This window comes from Bos grunniens, chromosome 25 (assembly GCF_055505025.1).
Source record: "Bos grunniens cultivar Pamir isolate PY7600 chromosome 25, Bosgru_T2T1.0, whole genome shotgun sequence".
Classification (NCBI taxonomy): domain Eukaryota; kingdom Metazoa; phylum Chordata; class Mammalia; order Artiodactyla; family Bovidae; genus Bos; species Bos grunniens.
Window position 1 is genome coordinate 39,263,082 of NC_141189.1, and position 27,487 is coordinate 39,290,568.

At 52.3% G+C, this 27,487-nt stretch overlaps 1 protein-coding gene and 1 long non-coding RNA gene across 4 annotated transcripts; one reads left to right on the forward strand and one right to left on the reverse strand.

The window, feature by feature from the left end:
• Positions 1-1,876: 1,876 nt before the first annotated feature.
• LOC147345499 (uncharacterized) lies at positions 1,877-3,261 on the reverse strand. The gene is made up of 2 exons (XR_015154834.1): positions 3,029-3,261; positions 1,877-2,487 (listed from the first exon to the last, which is right to left on the reverse strand). It is a non-coding gene; the product is annotated as an uncharacterized LOC147345499 (long non-coding RNA).
• Positions 3,044-27,374, forward strand: CDIP1 (cell death inducing p53 target 1). Of its 3 annotated transcripts, none has more exons than XM_086375992.1 (6): positions 3,044-3,469; positions 23,858-23,940; positions 24,424-24,528; positions 24,633-24,788; positions 25,129-25,402; positions 25,510-27,374. In XM_086375992.1, the coding sequence occupies exons 3-6, from the start codon at positions 24,444-24,446 to the stop codon at positions 25,619-25,621; spliced, it is 627 nt and encodes a 208-aa protein (XP_086232118.1). In that variant the 5' UTR covers positions 3,044-3,469; positions 23,858-23,940; positions 24,424-24,443; the 3' UTR covers positions 25,622-27,374. The 3 variants fall into 3 exon arrangements, with proteins under 3 accessions (XP_086232118.1, XP_086232117.1, XP_086232119.1); XM_086375991.1 differs by having other exon boundaries at positions 3,044-3,113; XM_086375993.1 differs by lacking the exon at positions 3,044-3,469 and adding an exon at positions 12,656-12,944.
• Positions 27,375-27,487: the final 113 nt, after the last annotated feature.

A 27,487-nucleotide genomic window follows, 5' to 3' on the forward strand; every position in this document is an offset into this window, starting at 1 on the left:
CTAAGGGTCAGACATGACTGAGCGACTTCATTTTCACTTTTCACTTTCATGCATTGGAGAAAGAAATGGCAACCCACTCGTTTTCTTGTCTGGAGAATCCCAGGGACAGGGGAGCCTGGTAGGCTGCCGTCTATGGGGTTGCACAGAGTCGGACACGACTGAAGCGACTTAGCAGCATGGTATAGCACAGGGAACTACATTCAATATCTTGTAGTAAACCATAATGGAAAAGAATATGAAAAAGAATATATTGTATAACTGAATCACTTCACTATACATCAGAAATGAAAACAACCTTGTAAATCAACTATACGTCAATTTTTTTAAAAAGTGGTGGGAATTCCCTGGTGGTTCAGTGGTTAGGATCAGTGCTTTCTCTGCCAGGGTCCCGGTTCAATCCCTGGTCAGGGAACTAAGATTCTGCAAGCCATTCGGAGTGGGAAAAAAAAGAAAGCAGGAACATCATCTGGGTAAATTAAAAATGACCAAAGACTTACATATTAACAATAAACTATATCTAAATCCCTAATTACCTGATTAAGAAAAAAAGAAAATAAAAATTATTCTTAAAAAAGTCACTGTAAATACTGAAAGTGAATACAGTAAGTCCCCTACATATGAAAATTCAAGTTTTGAACTTTCAAAGATGTCAACGTGTGTTTGCATGTTCAGTCATGTACGTCAGTTCACGTGTCTCGCAAACATTGTCACGTGCCTGCATGCTCTACACGTGGCTGTGCTTTACTGTACAGTATAGAGCACAGTAGTACAGCAGCTTTATCTCAAGCCCAGGATGTCCAAAAGCAAGTGCAAAAGCAGCAGTGATGTAGCTGTTACTGCTAAGAAGCACCAAGTGATAAGGATGGAAACAAAAGTGAAAATAATTGAGTGGAGCGACAGGAGGAAGAAGTAACTGAAGAACAGGCGAGGGTCATGATGCAGGAAATGGTATGGGGATTTTCTTATTTGAGGAAGCACTGTTCGGGTTTGAGGCACAGGAGCTGAACACAGAAAGGTACACAAAGGTTGCAGCAGTCATTCAGAATGCAATCCAGTGCTACCTGTCATCTATGATGACAAAAAAAGAGTTTCTACCCAGACATCACTGGATTGTTTTCTCAGGAGGGTAGATAGAATTGAATCCGGCAAGGAACCAGAACCTGTGCCATCTATGTCAGGAGTGAAACTGCAGCTTGTCCTCCATCTCCTATTGCTGATGACCCATCAGCTCTGCTATCTCCCACCCGCTTCCCTTCTCCAGTCAGTAACTCTTCTTGCCTGTTCACTTGATGCCGGCCCCTGTATGCCAGCTGTTAAATAGTATACTACAGTGCTTCCCTGGTGGCTCAGAGGTTAAAGCGTCTGCCCGCAATGCGGGAGACCTGGGTGCGATCCCTGGGTCGGGCAGATCCCTGGGTCAGGCAGATCCCCTGGAGAAGGAAATGGCAACCCACTCCAGTATTCTTGCCTGGAGAATCCCATGGATGGAGGAGCCTGGTGGGCTACAGCCCACGAGGTCACAAAGAGTCGGACACGACTGAGCGACTTCACTTTCACAGTGCTTTTCAAACTACTTATCCTGTAAGATTAAAAATGTGTTTTGTGTTTTTCATCTATTATTTGTATGAAAGTATTATAAACCTATTAGAGTACAGTATTATATAGCCAATCGTGTCAGTTGGGTACCTAGGCTAACTTCGTTGGACTTAAGGAAAAAATTGGACTTACAAACTCATTCTCAGAATGGAACTTGTTTGTATGTAGGGGACTTACTGTACTGAACCACTGCTCCCAGGGAAATGCAGGGTAAGATACCTGTCAGCTATTTGTCATAATATTTGCATCAACTAATTAACACATAACCATGTTTTGAGTATTTCTGTTTAAAAATACTTTAATATATATTTCACTCAATAACATTGAACTCAAGGCCAACATCACTATAACTCATGTCTGCACAGCTGACCTAACGTAAGTATTTTTTGTGTAAGATCTTCTGGTACTCAGAAAAACTGAATGCACCAGTGCTCGGGGGCCATTTTAAACAGCAGAACCAATCAAAAGCATAAAAATGTGAATATGGCATTAAATATGCCCTCTAGAACTTCCCTGGAGAAGTCAATGGCAACCCACTCCAGTACTCTTGCCTGGAGGGTCCCATGGACGGAGAAGCCTGGTAGGCTGCAGTCCATGGGGTCGCTAAGAGTCGGGTATGACTGAGTGACTTCACTTTCACTTTTCACTTTTCACTTTCATGCATTGAAGAAGGAAATGGCAACCCACTCCAGTGTTCTTGCCTGGAGAATCCCAGGGACAGCAGAGCCTGGTGGGCTGCCGTCTATGGGGTCGCACAGAGTCCGACATGACTGAATCGACTTAGCAGCAGCAGCAGCAGAACTTCCCTGGTGGTCCAGTGGTTGGGACTCCACGCTTCCAATGCAGGGGCACCAGTTGGATCCCTGGTCAGGGAACTAACATCCCACACGCCTCACAGGGCCACCAAAAAAAAAAAATAATAATAGTAATTTAAAAAATGCCTACCAACACGCTGAACAATAACAAAACACTTAACGGTATGAGAGCTGAAAGGAGAAGACGGAGTGTTGTCGAAGCTCTGCTTCGAATCTCCATATCACGCAACCACCACCGTTCCCACCCGGGTTTGTCCACATAACGCCCATTGCCTACACAATAAATACTTGTGGAATAAAGGAACAAACGTGCCTGGAAAGGCAGGAGGTGAGTTTTGCTCTGGCAGATACGGGAGTAGGGGGGGTAGTGTAGGGGCGGGGACTGGTGCACCGGGAGGTAAACCTCCCGTGATTTTCCAGTCACCTCACCTGACAAAGTCACCTCATCTGACAACCCCTAGGTCCCGTTATGTGCCTCGCCTGGGCCGAAACGCTCGCGCTCGCCTGAGGCCCGCAGGGATAGTCACGTGCGACCGTGTGGCCACGCCCCCGAGCTGACCTCACGGCCCCGCCCCTCGCCGTGACGCCTCGGGCCTCGGCCCTGCTCCAAAGCCTACCCGCCTCCTTCTGACAGACGCCCGACTGCGAGCTGCGGAGGTGGTCGTTCTTGGTATTGCGGCTGCCGCCGGTGCCGCGGCGACGGTGAGTCGCCCCGACCATTCTAGACGGCTTCCCGTGGAGTCCCTCGGGAGCAGGGCTGGGCGCTCGCGGCCCTCGCAGGGAGAGGGACGACCTCCGGCCGCGAAGCCCCCTCTCCGCCCCCTCCCGCGGCACCCGCGCGGTGCACGCCGGGCACCGTGGTCCCCACTGGCCCGCAGAGCGCGTCTCAAGGGCCTGGAACGGACTACATCTCCCAGAGGCCTTTGGTTGGAAGTGGGGGGGGGGGTGCGTTGTGCGCGCAAAGCCCCGCGGAGCTGAGGGTCTTGTCCTCCGAGACAGACAGCCTGGACCAGGGCTATCTCTGCGTTCTTCCGGCCTGGGCCGGCCGGCTTGTCAAGGTAAAGGAACCCCGGGGGCGGCGCAGCGGGCCAGTAGCCTCCTCCCAGGCCAGTAGCCTCCTCCCAGGACGCCGATGCGATCCAGAGCGGCTTTGGGGTTTTGATGTCGTACCGTTGTTAGGCTGGCCGGCCACCCGCGGGGCTGCGGTGACACCTTAGCCAGGCCCGGACGGGCGGCGGGCTTGGTGCACCAGGGGCTGCCGGCCCGACACTGGGGTCCCGCCATCATGCCTCCCACATCCTTGCAGGCAAGCTTGGGGAAGTACCACCCCCAGTTTTCTGCAGGGGCTGTTCCCTCAAGGAGGGGGCTCGAGCGGAGGGTCTCGGTGACAAAGAAGCCTCTGCTGGGCTCCGTGGTGACCTTGGCAGGCCCGCCGGGCCTCGCGCGTCTCTGCCTCCCCCGCCCTCCCCGGCCCGCTTACATCTGTAAATCTCTGTGCCCGCTTTCGGCCACACATGCTGGTGCTAGGGCCGGGGGGTGGAGGCAGTGACCTGGCCTGGCTTTGGGCCCAGCCTCATGCCATTGAAGACCTTGTTGTAGTTGAACTCACAGCATCATGCGAGTCCGGGTTTGGACCCTTGACTCAAGGGTAGGCATGTTTTTGCTTTCTTATAAATATTCCCAGGTATCCTTTCAACAGGTGTCAGGTAAGGAGCAAGGGGCTGTAAGTTTCTCCATTGTGGGCCTAAAGTCCTCTGCGTCAGTCACTGGGGCCCTTGTTCAAAAGGCTGATTAGGGGGACCCACCCCCAGAGGTTCAGATATAGCAGTTATGAGATGTGCCCCAGGACTCTACTTAATAAGTTCCCCAGATAATTCTCGGGCTCCTCTGGGGTTGAGAACCTTTGTCTTAGAGTGAGGAGGGTGGAGGACCTTGAGGATAGTGTCTTCACAAGTTTTGTGTGTTTCCTGTGGGCTGCTGAGCAGGGCAGTGCCTGGCAAGTGTGACCTCGATTCTACTGCTTTGTTCCTTTCCTCAGGGCTGATCTAAGATAAGAGTTGGATGGGGAGAGACCCACCAGCTCTGCCTTGGCAGATGTTTAATATTGAAAAATTCCAAATGTACAGGAAAGTTGAAAAAATTTTACAGTGACTGCCCATAGAACACCATCTAGAAATGTCCAGTATTGTATTATACTTTATCACCATTCTAACCATCCCGCCACATCAGGGTGAATTGAGGGTATCTGTCTGTTTCCCTCCCAGATGGTTAAACATGCATAGCATTCAGTAGTCGTCAGATTCTTCCCTTTGTTTTTTAACTGTCCGAATTCTTGGAAGTCTTTCTGTTTCCCATCCCTGAGGACCTGAGGACTCTGGATGGGCCTCTGGAACCAGGACAGGACTTCATATGTGCTCTTGCAAAGATTTGAAAAAAACAGCAGGCAGTTGTGGTTCTAGAATCACCCTAAGGGCGAACGCATGAACTGTGCGAATGCTACTTCAGGAAACAGAACTGTTTTGAAGGGGAGCTAATGGAAGGTGTCCTTATGGCCAGGTTGTCCCTCAGATACAGTTGTTAGGAACTGATGCAGGTGGTCAGCTTGGAAGCCATTCCTGCTTTCTTGCTCTGTTTGAACCTGCTGGTTTGGTGTGTTTCCTAATGCTTGAGGGGCACAGGGCTGCATAGCCCAGTTAAGCTCTGAGTCCCTTGGGCCCAGGTACTTTATTCCACAGCCATAGACACCAACCCTAACCCTCTCTCTTCAGTGATCTGAAGGGGAGAGAAGAGACAGGGCCTGGGAAAATTCATCTCCACTCTCAGAAACACTACTGAAAGGGCACAGACATAGTTTTACTCCTATAGGACACAGGGAGGTGTGCCAGTTAAAGTCATGGCATCGTATTTTGATGTCTCTGCCCTCATGAGGAGGGAGGCAGCTGTGCCAGTGAGCAGCCAGCATGCCATGGGAGCACCGCAAAGGACAGTGGCCCTCAGTGGGGAGGAGAGAGGAAGAGAGCCAGGTTGGCAGTGGTGGCGCGAGGCTTATTTTGCCCCCACAAAGAGACTTGGAAGTGGAGTGCACAGCATGGAAATGGGCCTGTTTCTAGGATCCCACAAAGGCCTGCGGTTTCCTCCTCCCTGTATAGACTGTATCCTCCAAGACACATCTCCCCTGAAGGTGATAGAGGCTGTGGTGCAACTTAGTGCTGCAGGGGGCAGGGGGCACCTGGCCAGGGACCTCTGGTAGGCAGAGCCTCTCTCCCTGGGAGGGCCACCCACGCGAGGAGATGCAGGATCCATCAGCTTCTGAGCCTGTGGGCCTACTCCCTCTCCTTCTCTGGGTCATCTGTCTCCGGTGACAACGCTGGGGTCCTGGGACCAGCACTGCCTGGACTCCATAGCCCACACTGGAGGTCCTTCTGTCACTTCCAAGCTGTGCAACAAAGCATCTGCCTTTCCAGAGATTCATTTTTCCAGAAAATGTGTCTCATCACTTTTTCTGGTGCTCCCGATCTGTGGGTGTTATGAGCTCTCATGTGGTCTGTCCTCTGGGTGGTCCAGACCATCCATTCTTACCCCCAAGGAGGTGTCATGAGGGGCCAGGAAAAGCTGTGAACGTGCTGGGTCCATGTTGTGTCTGTCGACTGAAAACAAAGATGTACAACTTGAGAGTTGTGAGTTAAGTTTTATTTGGGGCAAAATGAGGACTGAAGCCCGGGAGGCAGCATCTCAGATAGCTCTGAGAGACTGCTCCAAAGCAGTGGGGGAAAGTCAATATATAAGGTTTTGGTGAAGGGGGAGTTCAACACCATGAAGCACTCAATTTACAAAAGGTTTTTTGTTAGTCATAGGATCTGATGTCACCATGTAAGGATTTAATGCTTCTCTAGATATGAGGAGATGCAAGGATTGAGGTCATAAAGTCTGTTTCAGAAGATAAGCAACTATCTAAAGAGCTGTCCCATCAGATTCCCTGGAGCACAGGATGCCTCACTCCGCCCTGAACTCCCTCAGGGGTTGTTGAAGGTCAGCAGCCGTAGCAGCGTGGGGTTCAGTCTCAGTAGAGGCAGATGGCAAACGCTTTTGTTGTTCCCTCGTTGGCAGTGCTCTTGGTAAGTGCCAATTTGTAGTTGACATGTCCAGTAAGTTTTGATTCAGTCCAAACTCAAATCTGCTTTGTTGGCTGTGTCTTTCCTTCAGGGAGAAAACAGGCCAGGGAGAGTGGAAGTAGGCAGGGGAGGGTGGAAGAGTGGCCCTGGGTGGGGTTTGAGGAGAACCCCAGCCTGTTATCACTTCAGGAAGAAGTGAGATGGTTGTCACAGTTCACGTCAACAGTAAGAGCAGCAGCCTTGCTGGCTGGGGAGGCAGCAGGAGGGAGGTTCCGTCTGCAGTGTGTGCTTTGTATGCGCCCTGTGCCCACCTGGTCGAGCCCTCATCCGTGTGTGGTCATCATACTCAGCGCCAGGGCTGCAGACCTAGCTCGATCACCTCTGTGTCCCCTGGCCGAGGACGCAGGCAGAGGACCAAGTGACTTGCCAGGGTTGGCATGTAATGGCAGAGCAGGGTCCCAAACCCAGCAGTCCTGAGACGGCAGGCCTGAAGGGAAATGGGGGCTCCCCTGTGAAGATGGCTCCGTGGACCTGACTGTGACTCAAGAAAAGCATTTCTTTTCTTGTCTGGATATTTGACACACTCATTAGAGAGCCAGTGCGGGCCTTCTCACCGGAGGCTGTGCTCTGGCCCTGTGGGGTGGGTTAGGCTGGTGGGAAGCCTTCCCTCACTGACTTGCTTGTTCAGCACCACTCTGCTAGGGGCCGAGCTGCACCCTCGGGCAATGAGGTACTCTCCAGCGGGGCCCCAAGAGTGAGGGACAGGGGATCCCTCCGCAGGGAGGTACAGGAGAGGCTCGATTTTCTGGAAAGAGGGTTTGGAGGCAGAGGGATGGGTCTTTGGTGGGGGCAGGGTTTGGTTTGTTTGCAAGAGTAAGCTACAGTCAGGGGTGTCTGGAGTGTAGTGTGGTAAAGAGATCTGGAACACACAGCCAAGTCCAGACTTTTCCCTTTGAACCTTGACCTTAAACCTTGACAAGCAGATAAGATCTGAGAGCTCTTTGAACCATGATGTTCACTTGGCTTGCCTACAGATCAGGGTTTAGGGGCAGAGACGGCTCTGGGACACCTCCCAGACATCCATCTTGAGGCCTGGGGTGCTGCTCCCTGAAGCAGGGCCCACGGGCTGCGGGCAGAGCTCACGCCTGGTGTATCACTTTGTCAGCTGATACTTGATGTACTGCCTGGGGCTGTGGAGAGACTGACCCTCGGCACTACCCCAGCCTTCCAGGAGCTGCCGGCCTGCCTGGGGCAGCTGGGCCCTTGACCACAGTTCTTTCCTCCTAGTGATTCTTAGTTCCAGTCCTGGAACCCCAGCCCACTTCTTTGCAGGGCCTACTTAGGGCTCACCCGGTCCTCGAAGACTTCCCAGGGCCCCCACCCACAGACCGACCCTTCTCTCACCCGGAGCACCTGCCATCACAGGTCTCCTTGGGTTTTGCCGAGTATCTTTTGTAAGTTTTTCTCAAGTGTGAGCCTTGCGTTCGTCTGCAGCTCCCTGAGGGCAGGGACCAGGGCAGTGAGTGGCCTCCATGGAGAGGCCTGTGAAGTGTTGGCTGAATTAAAGAGTAAAGAATCTTAAGTCTTTTCAAGCAGGTGGTCACTTGAAAGAAAGAATAAACAAACAAACTTGGGTAGTAATGGCTCTGCCGAATACAGTTGGCTAATCCCAGAAGAAAAGTTATGACCAACCTAGATAGCATATTGAAAAGCATAGACATTACTTTGCCAACAAAGGTCCATCTAGTCAAGGCTGTGGTTTTTCCAGTGGTCATGTATGGACGTGAGAGTTGGACTGTGAAGAAAGCTGAGCGCCGAAGAATTGATGCTATGAACTGTGGTGTTGGAGAAGACTCTTGAGAGTCCCTTGGACTGCAGGGAGATCCAACCAGTCCATTCTGAAGGAGATCAGCCCTGGGATTTCTTTGGAAGGAATGATGCTAAAGCTGAAAGTCCAGTACTTTGGCCACCTCATGCGAAGAGTTGACTCATTGGAAAAGACTCTGATGCTGGGAGGGATTGGGGGCAGGAGGAAAAGGGGACGACAGAGGATGAGATGGCTGGATGGCATCACTGACTCAATGGACGTGAGTCTGAGTGAACTCCGGGAGTTGCTGATGGACAGGGAGGCCTGGCATGCTGTGATTCATGGGGTCGCAAAGAGTCGGACACGACTGAGTGACTGAACTGAACTGAACTGAACTGAATCCCAGAACCAGAGGAATTCCGTGTTGTTCACATGACCACTTCTCAGCTCTGGCACTTGGGGCAGGCCTTGGTTTCTAAGCTCAGATCGTCTGTCTACCTGCCCCTCCTGGAGAGCGTGGGGGCCACACTGGGACCCATTTCTCTGTGGTCCCAGTCACACTGGCCAAACAGAACCTGTGTCTACTGGAGGTGGGGGCCGAGCACTGTAGGGCTCAGGACTCAGGGACCCACGTTAGCATCCTAGACAGTGCAGGGACCCCTCCACCTCACTCCCCTTGCATGGGTGTATGGGCACGTTCCAGTCTTCTGGGTGGAACCGCTCTGGTGCTTGGTCTCTCATTCGTGTCTGACTCTTTGCAACCCCGTGGACTGTAGCCCACCAGGCTCATCTGTCCATGGGATTCTTCAGGCAAGTATACTGGGGTGGATTGCCATGCCCTCCTCCAGGGGATCTTCCCAACCCCGGGATCAAACCCAGGTCTCCCACATGGCAGGCAGATTCTTTACTAGCTGAACTATGAGGGCCAGCCCTGGGGGAGGCTCTCTCCTCAACTCAGTCCTGTCTTTTTGAAGATTCGCCTCAGAAAAGCCCTCCCTTCCCTGCTTATCCTTCCACCGTGGCAGGCCTCACCAGCCGACCTACTAATGTATTTTACCAGTTTCTGTGTTTTATGGCCCCTCCCCCACTAGTTTGTGGACAGCTGTTTCCTCCTCTTCAGGGCTTAGAAAAGAGCCTGATGAGTAGTCCAGGCCTCCCTTTGTGGGCTCTTAGTAATGTCTGAAGACCAGATGTATGTCAGTTGACACCTTGGACTTGGTGATCCCTAGAGACACTTCCGGCCTGAAAGGTGACCTCTAGATGCATGAATACACACATGGCTAAAAATAAGGCAACCCCAGATATAACATGAGTTCCCACTTCCTCAAAGAGGAGATCCAAAATAATTCTGTTCCAAACGGCTTGGGTCAACTCTTCAGGTCAGATGTCCATTTAGAGTGACAGGAGTGTAGTTAAGCTTCCTTGTACTATTTCATGGAGTGTAATTTCAAATTCTGGTTATATTTGCTCCCCACTCACATTTCCCAGAGTGCTTTTCCCACTCTCCCCTTCACCTCTGCGGACATCGTGTCCTTGTCCTGGACACCAGCCCCTGGGGATCGTCAGTGCCGGGCGTGTGGGCGCCCCTTGCTGCATGTAGGGACGTTTCCTCCGGAGAGTGTGCCCCTGGACTGCTGTGTGCCAACCTGTACACAGCTTCTTACCGCATGCCCTTTCAAAGGCTGTTTACCGTTGGAACGGTGAGGTCCCACCCCGGGAATAATTACTAGTCTGCTGGCTTTGGGCTTTTTTCTTTTCACTGACTCCATCCAGGTGACCTCTAGAAGCGTGCCATGCTGGACTGACCGAGGCAGACGTTCTCCTCCCGGCGGTGTCTAGTGTGAGAAGTGAGACTGCCTGCAACACAGGGACTTGCGTGACACAGAGACACTCCCAAGGGGTGCATATAGGACCTTAGAGCTCATGAGGGCAGAAAGGCAAAGCCTTCTCTCGGGAGTATAGAGATCCACTCCTCCCTGACGGAATGGGGGGACCTGGGCAAGGCCTGGCGGCAGGCCGACTCCTCACTTAGACTGGTGAGGCCAGCAGGCATCTGTGTCCAAAATAGGTCTTACAGCCCGGAGACCTTGTAGTGGCCATGTGGCTGGGCTGCACTTCAGGGCCTAGAACCTTTTTCCTGGATTGGGCTGGTGTGTCTTGATCTGAGATAACCAATTAAAATAGAGTCAACTGCAAGGCTGTCCATTTTGCGTCAGCTCACCGTGGTGGTATAGTGGGGCACAGAGCTGCCTTCCATTTCGTGTCAGCTCAACAAAGGCAGAGGCAAGGACTTCGTCTTTTCAGGGTTCCACTCTGATTGCCTAAGCGTTGGTTCTTCAGACTCATCGCGTTTCTAAAATTAGTCCGCCTTCTGGTTACCGAGCCCTGCCTATCCAGCAGGTGTGGCTGTCCTGTTTATTCAGTCGTGGTTGCAGCTGCATCTGTTTTTGGCCCTGGCTCCTTGTTCCCTCCTGTCTGTACTTCTTCCTCTGTGCCAGCGGTAGAAGCAGAAACTGAGCTCCTGAGCCTGGTCCTGCCGGGGTGGGGGGTAGGGGGCTCAGGGGCAGGAGGAGCTCTCTCCAGCTTGTGTCTTGGGCAAGCCCCGTCTCAGTTTGCTCATGCATCTGTCTTTTGGGATTTTCTCACCCACCCCCTCTCCCAGGTGACCTCCTGCTGGCTCTCCAGGAGGGGTATCCAAGGCTGGAACTACCTGTAGCCCTCCAGGCTTCTCTGACTGTTGGGATTCTGCAGTCAGGAATACTGAGTGGGTTGCCATGCCCTCCTCCAGGGGATCTTCCCCACCCAGGATCAAATGCACATCTCTTACGTCTGCTGCGTTGGCAGGCGGGTGCTTGGCCTCACTGTGTACCATGTGGGATCTTAGTTCCCCGACCATGGATTGAACTCGTGTCACCTACATTGGGAGCGCAGTCTTAACCCCTGGGCCACCAGGGAAGTCCCTTGGCAGGCGAATTCTTTACCACCAGTGCCACCTGGAACTACCCTGTGTGGTCTTCGTGTCCCAGCTTCATGGTCTGGATCCCCCCGGTTTTACTAGAGCACTGGGAAGGGGCTTGGCACGGAACTGAGCGGTGTTACCAAATTCCTACAAAACTGAAGTAGAGACTCCAGCGCATGAGTGGGGCACAGCCCATCCGTGCGTGTGCCTCAAGGACAGGTGCCTTGAGATGGACTGAATGTGGGAGAAGGTACAGGCAGTGGGGTTGTCCTCCGGAAAAGCTATGTGCACCCGCCTGATCTGCTGTGGCCCAGGTGCCCGTACCTCTGTCCCGGGGGCTCAGACTGGTTTGCCTCAGCTCCAGCCAGCTTCCGCGTGACGGACACCGTGTGCTCGTTATTGTCGTCATCGTGACGGTTCCTAGAAGTCTTACAGCTTTTTTAGCCCAGATGATTCTTGGAGTCCTGTCGGCTGTTTGGTTTTCCTTCTGATGAAGAGCAACCAGCATATTCTCTTTTCTGTTTCATTGTATATTTCCTTTTCCACGCTCTGCTGAGGCTCCATAAATACAGCTGTTTGTATGTATGCAAAGCATTGTGTTTGTGGAACACAGTGCTGCCTGCTCTTCTCATCACGACCTCACTGACACAACCCTGTGGGTCTGGGGCGGCTGCTGCCATTTCACAGATGGGAAGACAGACTCTGAAGTATCGGGTGGCCAGACGCCTGGGCACTAGCAGGCGAGGCGTCTGCACTTTCAGGTTGACCTGTGCCATCAGGGCTCCAGCCTCCCCGGGGAAGGGCCCAGGCTGTGGTATTTGGGGCCATTGGCTTAGGCTGATGTATCAGCTCCATGGAGCTGTGATATTCATCCCAGAGGAGTGTGTGGGGCTGGTGAGAGGAGAGCAGCCAGATGGGAAAACCACATCTGCTTTCTGGTCCTTTCTGTGTCTTTAGCCTGTTTTGAAGTGTTTAGAATTCCCAAGGCATCAGATACACCCATGTTCAAGTATAAAGATGAAGAAATGGTTCGCAGCCACCAGTGATGCTGTCTGGGCTCCTGCCTCTATCAGGAAGGACAGTGGAAAAGGGGCAGAGTTCAGGATTTCCAGTCCCACCAGTGCTGAACTTGGTGGCCCGGGGCCTGCTCAGTAAGGCAGTGTGGGCTAGAGGAAGCCAAGGCCTCTGGAAGTCCTTGTGGGAGCTTTTTAGGGAGGGGCCTCTTGTTTACAAAGCCTCAGGCCCAGGGAGCACTGTTTATTGTTAATAGTACTTGTTTTCCTTCCTTGTTAAAATAATCAGCTGGAAATGTACCAATCAGAATCAGTAGATTCTGGCTGCTGTGGGTTGAGAATTGCTGTAAACCAGCTTCACTGTTTGCCTTCCATACTGAGGTTGGGTCTGGCTGCATTTACTCAGAAACCCAAAATAACTGGTGAAAACAAGTGAGCTTGTTTCTCACTGCAGGGTAGGGGAGGTGGTCAGTGCCGGGAGGGTGTCTCCATGGTCATCCGGGGCCCGGGCGCCTTCAGCTGCCCTCAGAACGGCTTCCATTCCCGAGGTCGTCTCATGGTCAGCGTGTCTACGGGGCTGTAGCCTTCAGCCTCCTGGCGGCGGGCAGGAGGAGGGCCCGAGGACATGGGGTCCATCTCCAGGTGAGGCGGCTCCCTTTCGGCACCTTCCAAGAATGTCTGTCGCCTGGGTGACTCAGTGGCCAGAACCGAGTCACATGGGCACCTGTTGTTAGACAGGCTGAGAGCATCTTCACACAGGTACTGCTGCCCTGGTCCTCCAGGGGCTCCCAGGTCTGAGCGCGGCAGGGCAGCCCCGGGCCCTGTGCCTCTGAGGCCGGCCTGAGACTCGATGGCTCCAGGCTGCTGTCTGGCCGCCCATCCCGGGCACAGCCTCCTTCCTGAGGCCTGTGACTCTGTCCTGCCACTGTCCCTGCCCTCCCCCTCAGCCTGCATTGACCCCACCTCCTCCCCCTGCCCGGCTCGCTTGGAGAGATGTCCCCTGACCCCCGGAACGGGTCTGGTCCGCCTGTACTTTCACGGCATACTTTCTTATCCACCACTGGTCTCGCTGTGTCCTTGGGGTTGGGGTTTGGGGTGTGTCTTTGACTCTGGTCTCCCCAACTCAGTTGTGAGCTTCTGGAAGGCAGGACCAAGCCTCTCACTCCCTGCCACCACCCAGCCTGTGCCCAGCACGAAGTAGGTGCTACACAGCAGTCAGCACCAACAGACCTCTGGTTATTCCCAAAAGAAGGACCATCCGTTCCAGGGGCTTCTGTTAAGTGGCCATCACACAGACTGTCCTCCAGCCCGCCCCTGGGGACTTGCGAGAACAGGAGGGTTACGTGGCGCTGCCCAGGGAGCCAGTGGCCATCCCTGGTAAGCAGCCCTCAGGCAGAGGGATGCCTCCAAGAGGGTGGGGGGTGTGGACGGTGGGTGTCAGGCCTCCAGGAAGGTCTGCATGCTCAAAGGGCCTGAGTGCTTCCGTCCTCTGGTGGACCCTGGGACCCCCCACCCTTCACAGAGCAGTGGGCGCCTCCTTAGTTCAGCAGACAGGAGCTGAAGACAAGGCGAAAGGCTGCCTTTCTGTTTTCCCGGCAAAGCCCCAAGCCCTTCTGGCAAGCTGCCTAGAACCTGCCTCCTGGGGACAGAAGAGCCCCCCTGGGGCCAGCTGGCATCATGGTGCTGTGGCTGCGGGAGCTGAGGGGTGAGCTCCTGGAGCAGCAGGCAGGCCGGCCCAGCTCTGGGAAACTCGGCCCTGCAGCTGCTGCCTCCAGGGCCCCAGGTGGATGCCAGGGTCCAGGCCCAGTACCCTTCCCTGGGCACTGCAGCCGTGGAGTGCCAGGGCAAATGCTGGGAAAGAGAGCTGACCCTTCAGGAGGACTGCTGGGCTGTCTTCCTTTCCAGAAGGTGTCTCAGGGGCCCCCAGGTCGGCCTCCACTTGCCGGGCCTCGGTGACCTCTGCAGGCCGGGCTCTCAGGCTGGACTGGGTCACCGGTCCCCGAGATCCTGGGGGACCAGAGGCTGCTGTGGCAGAGGCGGCAGTGCCTGTGTTGTTTTCCTTCCTGTTGGATGTTGTTCATAATAATCAACCCCGATAACCGGGGCCATTTATTCAGTGTTCTCGTGAGCGAGGCCGCAAGCTACTGCTCTGGGCAGTTCGCACACGCACTTTATTATAAAACTTGCTCCAGCCCTGAGTGGTAGATGTGATTACAGATGAGGAAACAGGCTCAGTGAGGTCACACAGTTGCAGAGTGGGAGAGCTGGGTCTGAACTAGTCTGGCGCGTGTGGCCGCAGGCACATCCCTGGAGTGACAGCAGCCCGCTTGGAGGCCCCCTGGGACAGTGCCCTCTCGGTCCCTCTGGCTGTGGAGCCCTGACCTGCTCTGCCTGCAGGTACCTACCCCCTTACCAGCTTGGGGCTCCTCTCGTCCAGCAGCTCTTGAAGAGTGACTTGCAGTCGCCTGGAGGCTTCCTGAGATCTTCCAGGGGCTGAAGGTCAGAACTGTGTTTATAAGGACACTCGGAGGTTATTAGTTATTCTGCCTGTTTCCATCATGTTGGCATTCAAAGGGGTGGTGCGGCAGCCGTGGGACTTAGCTCAAGGTGTGGTACCCGCTGCACCAGTGATTGTTGTGGCTTTGTTCCTGCAGGCTTCACTGAAGAAAAAGCAGTAAAAATGACTGAGTGTATTAGCTGGACCCTTGGGTGCACGTTGTTAATGTTTTGTGTGGTGAAATGAGAGGAGGCGCGTGCAGCATGCTGGGTCCCTCAGGAAGCACGGTGCAGCTGTTGGAGCTGTGAGCCCAGCTACTTAGCTGGTGTTTTCATGGAGCTCCATGTTTACTTAAAATAACAGCTGACACACAGACTATAGTTATTCGGACTTGGGGATTCAGCCGACAAAGTGAGCCTTCAAGGAAAATAACTGACCTTTTGTTTTTGTATTTGTTGCCAGTGATAAAATTTGAGCTTTCAAGTGAAAATGTTAAAATCTTGGAAGACTTTTTGCTGCTGTGAGCTTGACAACATCCCAGTAGTAAAGACTTTTCTGATGGGATTGGTGGTGATACTAACAATGTGATTTTTTTTTTTTTTTTTTTTGAGAGGGGCATATCATATAATGAGATGCCTTGACATTGCCAGATCTGCATAATAATCAGGCTCATAAATGTGGGCCAGAATTTTCCAAATGACCCAGGCATGCTGTTATAAAACCAGCCATGTGTAAAAGAGCCATTCCAAATACCAGGTAGCCCAGTCATTTTTTTCAGTGTAATAGGGAAAATTGTGTTGTGAAAGATTCGTATTCCATATTTAACTGTCAAGTTTGGGTGTGGTGTTGAAGAATGTCCACAATAAGCTGAAAAGACTATTCAGTCCCTCTCTCCCTTCCAGCTGCTTACTGTAGGAGGCTGGCTTTTCTCATACTTCATCCAAAACATCACAACAGATTGGATGGAGAAGCAGATACAGGCATCCAGCTGTCCTCTCTTAAGCCAGACTTTTTTATTTTATAGAAGTATAGTTAATTTATAACACTGTGTCAGTTTCTGCTGTACAGCAGTGATTCAGTTACACATACATATTCATTATTTTTCATATTCTTCCCTGGTTCATCACAGGCTACTGAGTACAGTTCCTGTGCAGTCCAGTAGGCCCTCGTTGTTTATCCTTCTGTAGCGTCTGCATCTGCTGATCCCGAACTCTCAGTCCTCCCTGCCCCTCCCCCCGCCCCACTGGGCACCCACAAGTCTGTTCTATCTGTAAGTCCGCTTGTGTTTCACAGGTAAGTTCCTTTGTATCATGTTTTAGATTCCCCGGTGGCTCAGCAGGTAAAGAATCCACCTGCAGTGCGGGGGACCTGGGTTCGATCCCTGGGTTGGGAAGATCCCCTGGAGAAGAGAAAGGCAACCCACTCCAGTATTCCGGCCTGGAGAACTCCATGGACTGCATAGCCCATAGGGTCACAAAGAGTCGGACACGACTGAGCGAGTTTCACTTAGATTCCACATATAAGTGATACCATATGATGTTTATCTTTCTCACTTCCTTCATTTAGGGTGATCATCTCAGTCCGTCCATGTTGCTGCAAATTGCATCACTTCATTCTTTTTTTATGGCCGAGTAGTATTCCATTGTGCATATGCACCACGTCTTGTCCATCCGTCTGTCGATGGACATTTAGGCTTTTTCCACGTCTTGACTGTTGTGAATAATGCTGCTGTGAACGTGGGGGAGCATGCATCTTTTTGAATTAGAGTTTTGTCCAGATATATGCCTAGGAGTTGGATTGCTGGATCATTTAGCAACTTTATTTTTCACTTTTTGAGGAGCCTGCATACTGTTCCGCAGTGGCTGCTCCAATCTACATTCCCACTAGCAGTGTAGGAGGGTTCCCTTTTCTTCACATCCTCTCCAGTATTTGTTATTTGTAGACTTTTTAATGATGTTAAGCCAGACTTGTAAAGGGTTTGTGGAAATGTAAAACGATGCTAGTCTTCTTATTAAATCTTGTTTTGGAAAGTAGTTACTTAAAATTTTTGTTAACATGCAATGAGTTAATTTTTTTAATGAACAAATACTTCTAACAGTTCCTTATTTTTGGTTTCTAGTAAGGTAAGTATTGATAGGTATAACCTACAAAAACAAAGTCATTTTGGTGTCCTTAATAATTGAGGGTTAAAGGGTCCTGAGACCAAAAACCTTGAGAACGGCTGCTGTAGCCGGCCCTGGCGGAGCTGATGTCAGAACGTCCTCCGTCTGGCCGCCGCCATCCTCCTGCTTGTCTCTGTCTCGCCCCACGCCCTTCCTCGTCCTCCAGGAACCTGCGTGTGTGTGCTGACGGGGCTCAGCCCCACGCTGCCCTCCCAGCCTTCCTCCAGAAGACGGTATTGGTGTTCCCTCAGCAGGTCCTGTGTGGGGTAGGGACCCCGGAGGCAGGGTAGGCACCCTCCCCATACACAGGGTGCGTGTCCTGACGGCTCAGACTACCAAATGGAGTTTCTACCACGGGATGGAGCCAGGGAGGAGCACATCCTGCTGGCTCAGGCCCAGGCCCTCCCGGCTTCCTCTGGGAGACCCCGGGCTGCCTCTGGCTGCTGCCAGTTGTCCGGGCCCTGGCCCTGGCTCAACAGCCGCGTGCTCTGCAGTGAACCAGGAGGAGCTGGGAGCAGAGCAGGATGCCAGGGCTGCCTCCCGGGGCCAGAAGTCTTGTGCTTTTAACTCCACGCAGGGGCGTGGGGAGACCGGGCTCTGCAGAAAGTGCCTGGCCCTGTGTCCCACCCCAGAGGCCCCCAGCACCTGCTGTTCTGGGGAAGGCGAGATGAGACTGTAGCAGGAAATGGGTCCAAAGACAGGCAGACATGGAGATGGGCTTCACCCCACTTTGTGTGTGCGTGTGCTTAGTCGTGTCCAACTCTTTTGGACCGCATGTGCTGTAGCCTGCCAAGCTCTTCTGTCTATGGGATTTCCCAGACAAGAATACTGGAGCAGGCTACCATATCCTTCTCCAGGGGATCTTCTTAACTCATGGGTAAACCTGAGTCCCCAGCATCACAGGCAGATTCTTTACTCGCTGAGCCACTGGGGAATCTCACTTTAGGGTGACTGAAATATTCTGTGCTAGGCTGTGTTGGTCATAGGTACAGAGGGGCCTGCCTCCCAGGCTCTTTCATGGCTTCGAAAGGCAGCTGCAGGGTGGATGTGGAGGGGAGAGGAGACAGGAGCGGCAGGGCCTGGGGGGAACCGGTGCCCCGTGGCAGCGCCTGCCCCAGGTTCGGTGTTGGGCGACTCCGGGGGCGGTGTCTTCCCTCTTACTGATGCAGGAGACCAACAAAACCAAGTGTCATCTTAACATTACAAATCAGTGATTAACGGTACTCAAAGTGTGCGCTGTAAGTCAGCATCATCCTTCACAGAAGGTATAAAATGTCTATATTTTTTGACCTAATAATCTCACTTCTGGTGTGCTTAGGCCAAGGAAATAATCCAAGAAAGGGAAAGAGCGCTAGTCAAAGGTGTTGCATTGTTTCATGACAGTAACAAGGAGCCTTCTAAATGATTTAATAGGGATTGGTCAAGTAAACAGGGATGGGCCCCTTTTTGGAAATACTAAACTCTATGATCATGGAGTCTTAGAGGATAGAGGAAATATATGTGACACAGTGTTAAAAGGATTTAACTTTGTCACAGCAGAAACTATGTAAAAACCTGGCTGCCTGTGCAGACTGGCAGGGACATGCCAAGACTGGCTGCATTAGGATGATAAGCTTGGGCAGTTGTGTTTTCCTTCAGTTTAATTAGTTTATTGACGTATAATAATCTGCATACCATATGATTTCCCCATTTAAAGTGTGCAATTCAGGGACTTCCCTGGCGGTCCAGTGGTTAAAACTCTGTGTTCCAAGTACAAGGGGGAACAGGTTCAATCCCTGGTCAGAGAATTAAGATCATGCCTCAGCTGAGAAATTTTAAAGTGTGCAATTCAGTGGTTTTTAGTTTAGTCACAGAATCATGCAACCATCATTCCAGTTTTACAACATCTACAGCGTCCCAAAAGGAATTCTATACTGGCCATAGGCCAACCCCCCAAACCCCTGGAAACCACTAATCTGGTTTCCGCCTCTGTGGATTATCTGGATTTACCTCATATACGGAATCATACAATACATGGTCCTTTGTGTCTGGCTTCTGTCACTGAGCATCACATTTTCAAGGGTCATCTAGGTTATAGCTGTGTCCATACTTAATCCCTTTTCATGGCTGAATAATATTCCACTGTATAGATACGGCCAGTCTGTTTATCCACTCATCAGGTGATGGACACTTGAGTTATTTACACTTTTTGGCTATTATGAGTAATTCTGCTATGAACATTCTTGCACAGGTTTTTGTGTGGACATGAGTTTTCAGTTCTTTGGGGTATATACCTAGGAGCGGAACTGCTGGGTAATTCTTGAAGAACTGCCAGACTGTTTTCCAGAGCAGCTACACCAGCAGTGGGGCGGGGAGAGGTTCCAGCTTCTCTGCGTGATACTCACTGTTGTCCTGTTCATCTTAGCTGTCCCAGTAGGTAGGAAACGGTACCTTGTAGTTTTGATTTGCAGTCACCTGTTGACTCAGAATGTTCAGGTTCTTTTCATGTGCTTGTTGAGCATTTGTTTATCTTTGGAGAAATGTCTGTTCCCATCCTTTGGCCCATTTAAAAAAACTGAGTCATCTTTTCTGTTAATGAGTTAGAAAAGTTCTTTATGTATTCTAAATGGTGCAGATCCCTAAGATATTTGATTTGAAAGAATTTTCCTACATTGTGTGGGCTGTCTTCCCACTTTCTTGATAGTGTCCTTAGAAGTACAAGTCTTATATTTTGATGAAATTGATTTTATCTTTTTTCACTCTTGTTGCTTGGACTCAGTCCTTCTGGCCCTGCCACTGGTTTGTTACATTTAATATTTAAACTGACTGACTCCAGGCTCGTCCTTCAGGAGGATTGTTCAGTTCAGTTCAGTTCAGTCGCTCAGTCATATCCGAATCTGCAACCCCATGAATCACAGCACACCAGGCCTCCTTGTCCATCACCATCTCCCAGAGTTCACTCAAACTCAAATCCATCGAGTCGGTGATGCCATCCAGCCATCTCATCCTCTGTCGTCCCCTCCTCCTGCCCCCAATCCCTCACAACATCAGAGTCTTTTCCAGTGAGTCAACTCTTCGCATGAGGTGGCCAAAGTACTGGACTTTCAGCTTTAGCATCATTCCTTCCAAAGAAATCCCAGGGCTGATCTCCTTCAGAATGGACTGGTTGGATCTCTTGCAGTCCAAGGGACTCTCAAGAGTATTCTCCAGCACCACAGTTCATAGCATCAGTTCTTCGGAGCTCAGCCTTCTTCACAGTCCAACTCTCACATCCATACATGACCACTGGAAAAACCATAGCCTTGACTAGACGGACCTTTATTGGCAAAGTAATGTCTCTGCTTTTGAATATGCTATCTAGGTTGGTCATAACTGTCCTTCCAAGGAGTAAGCGTCTTTTGATTTCATGGCTGCAGTCACCATCTGCAGTGATTTTGGAGCCCCCAAAAATAAAGTCTGACACTGTTTCCCCATCTATTTCCCATGAAGTGATGGGACTGGATGCCATGATCTTCGTTTTCTGAATGTTAGGCTTTAAGCCAACTTTTTCACTCTCCACTTTCACTTTCATCAAGAGGCTTTTTAATTCCTCTTCACTTCCTGCCATAAGGGTGGTGTCATCTGCATATCTGAGGTTATTGATATTTCTCCCAGCAGTCTTGATTCCAGCTTGTGCTTCTTCCAGCCCAGCAATTCTCATGATGTACTCTGCATATAAGTTAAATAAGCAGGGTGACAATATACAGCCTTGATGTACTCCTTTTCCTATTTGGAACCAGTCTGTTGTTCCATGTCCAGTTCTAACTGTTGCTTCCTGACCTGCATATAGGTTTCTCAAGAGGCAGGTCAGGTGGTCTGGTATTCCCATCTCTTTCAGAATTTTCCACAGTTTATTGTGATCCACACAGTCAAAGGCTTTGGCATAGTCAATAATGCAGAAATAGGTGTTTTTCTGGAACTCTATTGCTTTTTTGATGATCCAGAGGATGTTGGAAATTTGATTTCTGGTTCCACTGCCTTTTCTAAAACCAGCTTGAACATCTGGAAATTCACGGTTCACAGACTGTTGAAGCCTGGCTTGGAGAATTTTGAGCATTACTTTACTAGCATGTGAGATGAGTGCAATTGTGTGGTAGTTTGAGCATTCTTTGGCATTGCCTTTCTTTGGGATTGGAATGAAAACTGACCTTTTCCAGTCCTGTGGCCACTGCTGAGTTTTCCAAATGTGCTGGCATATTGAGTGCAGCACTTTCACAGCATCATCTTTCAGGCTTTGAAATAGCTCAACTGGAATTCCATCACCTCCACTAGGTTTGTTCGTAGTGACGCTTTCTAAGGCCCACTTGACTTCACATTCCAGAATGTCTGGCTCTAGGTGAGTGATCACACCATCGTGATTATCTTGGTCGTGAAGATCTTTTTTGTACAGTTCTGTGTATTCTTGCCAGCTCTTCTTAATATCTTCTGCTTCTGTTAGGTCCATACCATTTCTGTCCTTTATCGAGCCCATCTTTGCATGAAAGGTTCCCTTGGTATCTCTAATTTTCTTGAAGAGATCTCTAGTCTTTCCCATTCTGTTGTTTTCCTCTATTTCTTTGCAAATAGATCGCTGAGGAAGGCTTTCTTATCTCTTCTTGGTATTCTTTGGAACTCTGCATTCAGATGCTTGTATCTTTCCTTTTCTCCTCTGCTTTTCGCTTCTCTTCTTTTCACAGCTATTTGTAAGGCCTCCTCAGAGGCCTTTTTTGCATTTCTTTTCCATGGGGATGGTCTTGATCCCTGTCTCCTGTATAATGTCACGAACCTCCGTCCATAGTTCATCAGGTACTCTATCAGATCTAGTCCCTTAAATCTATTTCTCACTTCCACTGTATAATCATAAGGGATTTGATATAGGTCATACCTGAATGATCTAGTGGTTTTCCCTACTTTCTTCAATTTAAGTCTGAATTTGGCAATAAGGAGCTCATGAGCTGAGCCACCAGCTCCCAGTCTTGTTTTTGCTGACTGTATAGAGCATCTCCATCTTTGGCTGCAAAGAATATAATCAGTCTGATTTTGGTGTTGACCATCTGCTGATGTCCATGTGTAGAGTCTTCTCTTGTGTTGTTGGAAGACGGGTGTTTGCTATGACCAGTGCATTTTCTTGGCAAAACTCTATTAGTCTTTGCTCTGCTTCATTCCGTATTCCAAGGCCAAATTTGTCTGTTACTCCAGGTGTTTCTTGACTTCCTACTTTTGCATTCCAGTCCCCTATAATGAAAAGGACATCTTTTTTGGGTGTTAGTTCTAGAAGGTCTTGTAGGTCTTCATAGAACTGTTCAGCTTCTTCAGGTTACTGGTTGGGGCATAGACTTGGATTACTGTGATATTGAATGGTTTGCCTTGGAAACGAACAGAGATGATGCTGTCGTTTTGAGACTGCATCCAAGTACTCCATTTCGGACTCTTTTGTTGACCATGATGGCTACTCCATTTCTTCTGAGGGATTCCTGCCTGCAGTAGTAGATATAATAGTCATCTGAGTTAAATTCACCCATTCCAGTCCACTTTAGTTCACTGATTCCTAGAATGTCGACGTTCACTCTTGCCATCTCTTGTTTGACCACTTCCAATTTGCCTTGATTCATGGACCTGACATTCCAGGTTCCTATGCAATATTGCTCTTTTCAGCATTGGACCTTGCTTCTATCACCAGTCACATCCACAACTGGGTATTGTTTTTACTCTGGCTCCATCCCTTCATTTTTTCTGGAGTTATTTCTCCACTGATCTCCAGTAGCGTATTGGGCACCTACCAACCTGGGGAGTTCCTCTTTCAGTATCCTATCATTTTGCCTTTTCATACTGTTCATGGGGTTCTCAAGGCAAGAATACTAAGTGGTTTGCCATTCCCTTCTCCAGTGGACCACATTCTGTCAGATCTCTCCACCATGACCTGCCCATCTTGGGTGGCCCCACAGGGCATGGCTTAGTTTCATTGAGTTAGACAAGGCTGTGGTCCTAGTGTGATTAGATTGACTAGTTTTCTGTGATTATGGTTTCAGTGTGTCTGTCCTCTGATGCCCTCTTGCAACATCTACCATCTTACTTGGGTTTCTCTTACCTTGGATGTGGGCTATCTCTTCACGGCTGCTCCAGGAAGCGCAGCCACTGCTCCTTAGCTTGGACGAGGGGTATCTCCTCACCGCCGCCCCTCCTGACCTTGAACGTGGAGTAGCTCCTCTAGGCCCTCCTGCGCCCGCACAGCCACCGCTCCTTGGACGTGGAGTTGCTACTCTCGGCCGCCGCCCCAGGCCTCGGGCCGGGGGTAGCTCCTCCCAGCCGCTGCCCCTGACCTCGGACGTGGGGTAGCTCCTCTCGGCCGTTCCTGCGCTGTCACAGCCTAGCACTCTTGGCCGCCGCCCCTCCGGCATGGGGTCTTCCCGGCTTCTGTCCTGGCCTCGGACATAGGGTAGCTCCTCTTGGCCACACTTGTGCGCCATCGCAGCCGCCCGCGCTACAGGATTGTTGGGGACCCCCTATTCCTGTAGCTCTTTTTCCTAGTTCACATTATTTCAGTTAAAAACAAATAATTCTCACTTTAAAATGCTACTAATTTAGGGGCTTTCATGCTGTTGAAGAGAGTTGAAGGAAGTGTCTTACTAAAGGAGACAGAATGCAACTCTGTGGGGAGACGCCCTCAGTTTTGATTGCTTCCTGCAGGGCATGTGGACGTGTGGGGGCTTCTCTGGGCTGGTGGGGAGAGGATGGAGGACCGGCCGTGGTCCTGGGGGACAGCAGCTGTGGGGAGGGGAGGGGGAGCTTGGGCGTGGGTAGGGACACAGGATGGCACCGTGGCTGCATGGGGCCAGGTGCCCAGGGCCAGCTTTGCCCTGGTGCTGAGGGCACTGCCTGTGGGTCTCCCCCTAAAACAGCTCCCAGAACCCTGCGTGTTCGCCCAGGCCAGCGGTGGAAGGAGCCTCACCTGCCTGTCTCTTCTGAGTACCTGGGATCAGAGGTAAAGCGTCTCCCGACCCTCCACAGGCAGGCCCTGGTGCGAAGGTCAGCCTGGTGCCCCCTCAGGGGGAGGGGCGGAGAGGACCCAGTCGGACTGCCCTTGAGACACCCTAGATGAGGTTCCCGAGCTGCTGGGTTCCACCCCCTTCACCAGGCCACCCCCCTGCCCTCGGCTCCCACACAGAAGTGTGGGTGACCCCTGAGGCTGGAGTTTCTGGAGGTTGCAGGATGGTGGCTCTGGGTTGGGTTACCTTGGCAGTGGTGGGGCATCTCCAGGGCCTGGGGGCAGCCGAGGCTGTGCTCCCAAAGGTTTGGCCCTGGCGCATACCAAGCGATGACACCTGTGTGGGGAGACAAGCGAAGGTGACCTGAGGCCAAGAGCAAGGGACGCCCGTGGGAGGAGCCACGGAAGGCCCTGTCGGGGGTGGGGGGTGGGGGGGGGGGTTAGCTGGGAGCACAGCCTGCACCCTGGTTTCACCTCCAGGCCCAGGAGAAGCAGCGAAGATGTCGAATGATCCGCCCCCTCCTTATCCTGGGGGTCCCACAGCCCCGCTTCTGGAGGAGAAAAGTGGCGCTCCGCCCACGCCAGGTAGGGTCCCACGCCCTTCACAGCTGCTGGGAGCTGCACCTGGAGTCGCGCCCCTCCAACAACTAAGCCTCTGCGCTTCCTCCCCCGCCCCCCGCCCCATCCAGGCCGCACTTCCCCAGCTGTGATGCAGCCCCCACCGGGCATGTCGCTGCCCCCTGCAGACATTGGCCCCCCACCCTATGAGCCGCCTGGTCACCCGATGCCCCAGCCCGGCTTCATCCCCCCACACGTGAACGCGGACGGCACTTACATGCCTTCAGGTAAGACGGAAAGGAACCCGCCCAGCCCAGCACTCTGCGTAGGCAGCTGGGCCAGCCTCTGCTGCCACCCGGCAGTCTGTGTGGGTGTTTAACGTAAGGGCAGAGGGCCGACCGTGCAGGTGGACAGCAGACACGGGAAGGTGCCCAAGAGTACGGTACAGGGAGCTTCTGTGTGCTCTGGGACAGAGACCAGGAAAGGCTGGGAGAAGGACAATGGTTGCCTGGGCCCCAAGCCTGTGTCCTGGGGTGCTGGAGGCTCGGGGATTTATGCTCACCTTTCCCGTGGGGCCAGCGCCCCAGCCCGCCAGTGACCCGCCTTTGCTCCGTCTTCTGTTTCCAGGTTTCTACCCTCCTCCGGGTCCCCATCCACCCATGGGCTACTACCCACCGGGGCCCTACCCGCCAGGGCCCTACGCTGGCCCTGGGGGCCACACGGCCACGGTCCTGGTCCCCTCAGGGGCTGCCACCACCGTGACCGTGCTGCAGGGAGAGATCTTCGAGGGTGCGCCCGTGCAGACCGTGTGCCCTCACTGCCAGCAGGCCATCACCACCAAGATCTCCTATGAGATCGGCCTGATGAACTTCGTGCTGGGCTTCTTCTGCTGCTTCATGGGGTAGGTGGTGCAGGCACCCGCGGGGTGGCGCCATGCCCACGTCTGCTGCCCTGCAGGGGCCGGACTCTCGGCCCCTGATCTTCAGGCCCCCGTCTCTCCTGATGCAGGTGTGACCTGGGCTGCTGCCTGATCCCCTGCCTCATCAACGACTTCAAGGATGTGACGCACACGTGCCCCAGCTGCAAGGCCTACATCTACACGTACAAGCGCCTGTGCTGACGGGCTGGGCCTGGACTCCCCGCTGTCCGTCTGGCCCCCCGTGCTTCGCCCCCCGCACTCAGTGGCTCACCTCCCTGCTCCCACTGGGGGTTGGAAGCCGTTCCACTAGTCCGTCCCCTGGCAGTCTTGTCCTCTTCGCCTTGCCCTTCCCTGAGCATCTGACTCTGGTGGCAAAAATTCTGTTGGATTTCAGGCCAAGGGCCAGCGAGTGGTGGGGGATGGCGCTGAGCTTGCGTGCTGCTGCCGTGCTAGGCATTTGTGATCAAGAAGACAAGAGGGAGTGGTCTCCTCACGTGGTCCTCCCTGCTGGGGTCTCTTCTCCATTTCTGTACCAGGTACAGGTTTGGTCCAGAGTCTCCCTGGGACCAAAAGCAGCCAGAGCCGTGGCTGGTTCCCCAGACCGGGGCCTGCAGTGGGGCCGAGCCCATAGCCACTGTCATTTCTGATCTGCTGGGCTGAGAGTGGCGGATGGACCCAGGCAGGCCTGAGTTTGTGGATGCTAGAGGCAGGCACGATGGTCAGAAGCAATGACTCTGGCCCTCGGAACTCAGGAATTCTTAACTGTGCCCAGGAATTACCTGGGGTAAATGGAGGTCAGCACACCTGCAGGCTACGGAGTGAGGGACTGGACCCTAGCTTGCCAAGAAGCGATTCTCCATGGCCCCTGCCCAGCTCCCTTTCAGCCACACCCCGTGAATCCCAGCCTTTGCTGGGGCCAGAAGGAATGCCCAGGAGCCAGGCCATCTGGCTATAGCGTGCCCTTGCAGTGTGTGGGCACAGCCTCTGCCTGGAGTGTCCCAGGTGGGACCAGAGATGACAGAGCGGGGCTTCCTTGTGGGCACTCTGGGCTGTGCGGTGCACTCTCCACGGGCCCTCCTCCCGGTGCCCACAGGGCCCTGCAGCCTGGCTGGTTCGCCGTCACTGCTCTTGCTCCATCAGCAGGCGCTGCAGCAGGAGCAGCCGTGGCGCTGGACTGGGACAGGCTTGGGACAAGGAAGGAGCAGCCACAAGTGGCAGAGGTGTCCTGGTGGCCACCAGCCCTGCCCTGGGCCTGAGCACACTGTTTCCTGAAGGGTTTGTCTGTGAACTTGCTCCCGTGGACCGCTGTATCCTGCCGCCCCCTCCTGGTCTTGCACAGCCACTGCATGGCCTCCTGTCACTGTGAACCGTGGCCAGTCTCAGTTGATAGTTCCTCATTAAATTGGCCCTTTCACTCCCCCACCCGAGGCCTCTGCTCTCTTGCCTGGCTTCCTTCTTGTGTGAGGGAAAGAGGGTGGGGGGCCTGCAGGTAGTTGGAAGGCAGGGGGTCAAGACCTCAGGGTCTCAGTGCTTCTGCTGAACCCACTACCCAGGGACAATGCTGGTGTCTCAGTCCCTGGTTAAACCCACCAGAGCCCAGCCATGACTGCGCCATCAGGCTTCCTTACTGATAATGTCACCTGTCTTCACACCATGCGCTTGCCCATGGGGTCTGCAACCCGGAGACCCTTGCCAGCCAGAACTCGGGGTCATCAACCCTGGGGGGAGGTGCCCTCGCTGCCTTGAGCAGGACAGAGCCACCGGGGATGAGGCGTCAGGTCTGCAGGCTGCTGGGGCAGGCAGGCAGCTGGGCCCCCACCCCTCATCTGACTTGTGAAGGTGGGTGGGCTTGGTCAGTTCCTGGAAAGTGTCCCCACCATTTAATTCTTTTTTGAGTAACACTTTCACAGATTCTCAATATATAGAACAGGTAATAAACTCCTATTAAAATAAATATTTAAGTTCATTTCTATTTTAGACAATTGTTATATAATACAAGTATATGCTCTTTTATCTTAGGTATTAAAAAAAAAGGAAAACTAAAGCACTCTTAAGAACTAGAAAACC

Bases quoted from the DNA above. Each gene is read 5' to 3' on its own strand.
- CDIP1 (XM_086375992.1), top strand. From the start codon at position 24,444: ATGTCGAATGATCCGCCCCCTCCTTATCCTGGGGGTCCCACAGCCCCG. The intron at 24,529-24,632 runs GTAGGGTCCCAC...CGCCCCATCCAG, and splicing joins TGGCGCTCCGCCCACGCCAG to GCCGCACTTCCCCAGCTGTG. The intron at 24,789-25,128 runs GTAAGACGGAAA...TTCTGTTTCCAG, and splicing joins CGGCACTTACATGCCTTCAG to GTTTCTACCCTCCTCCGGGT.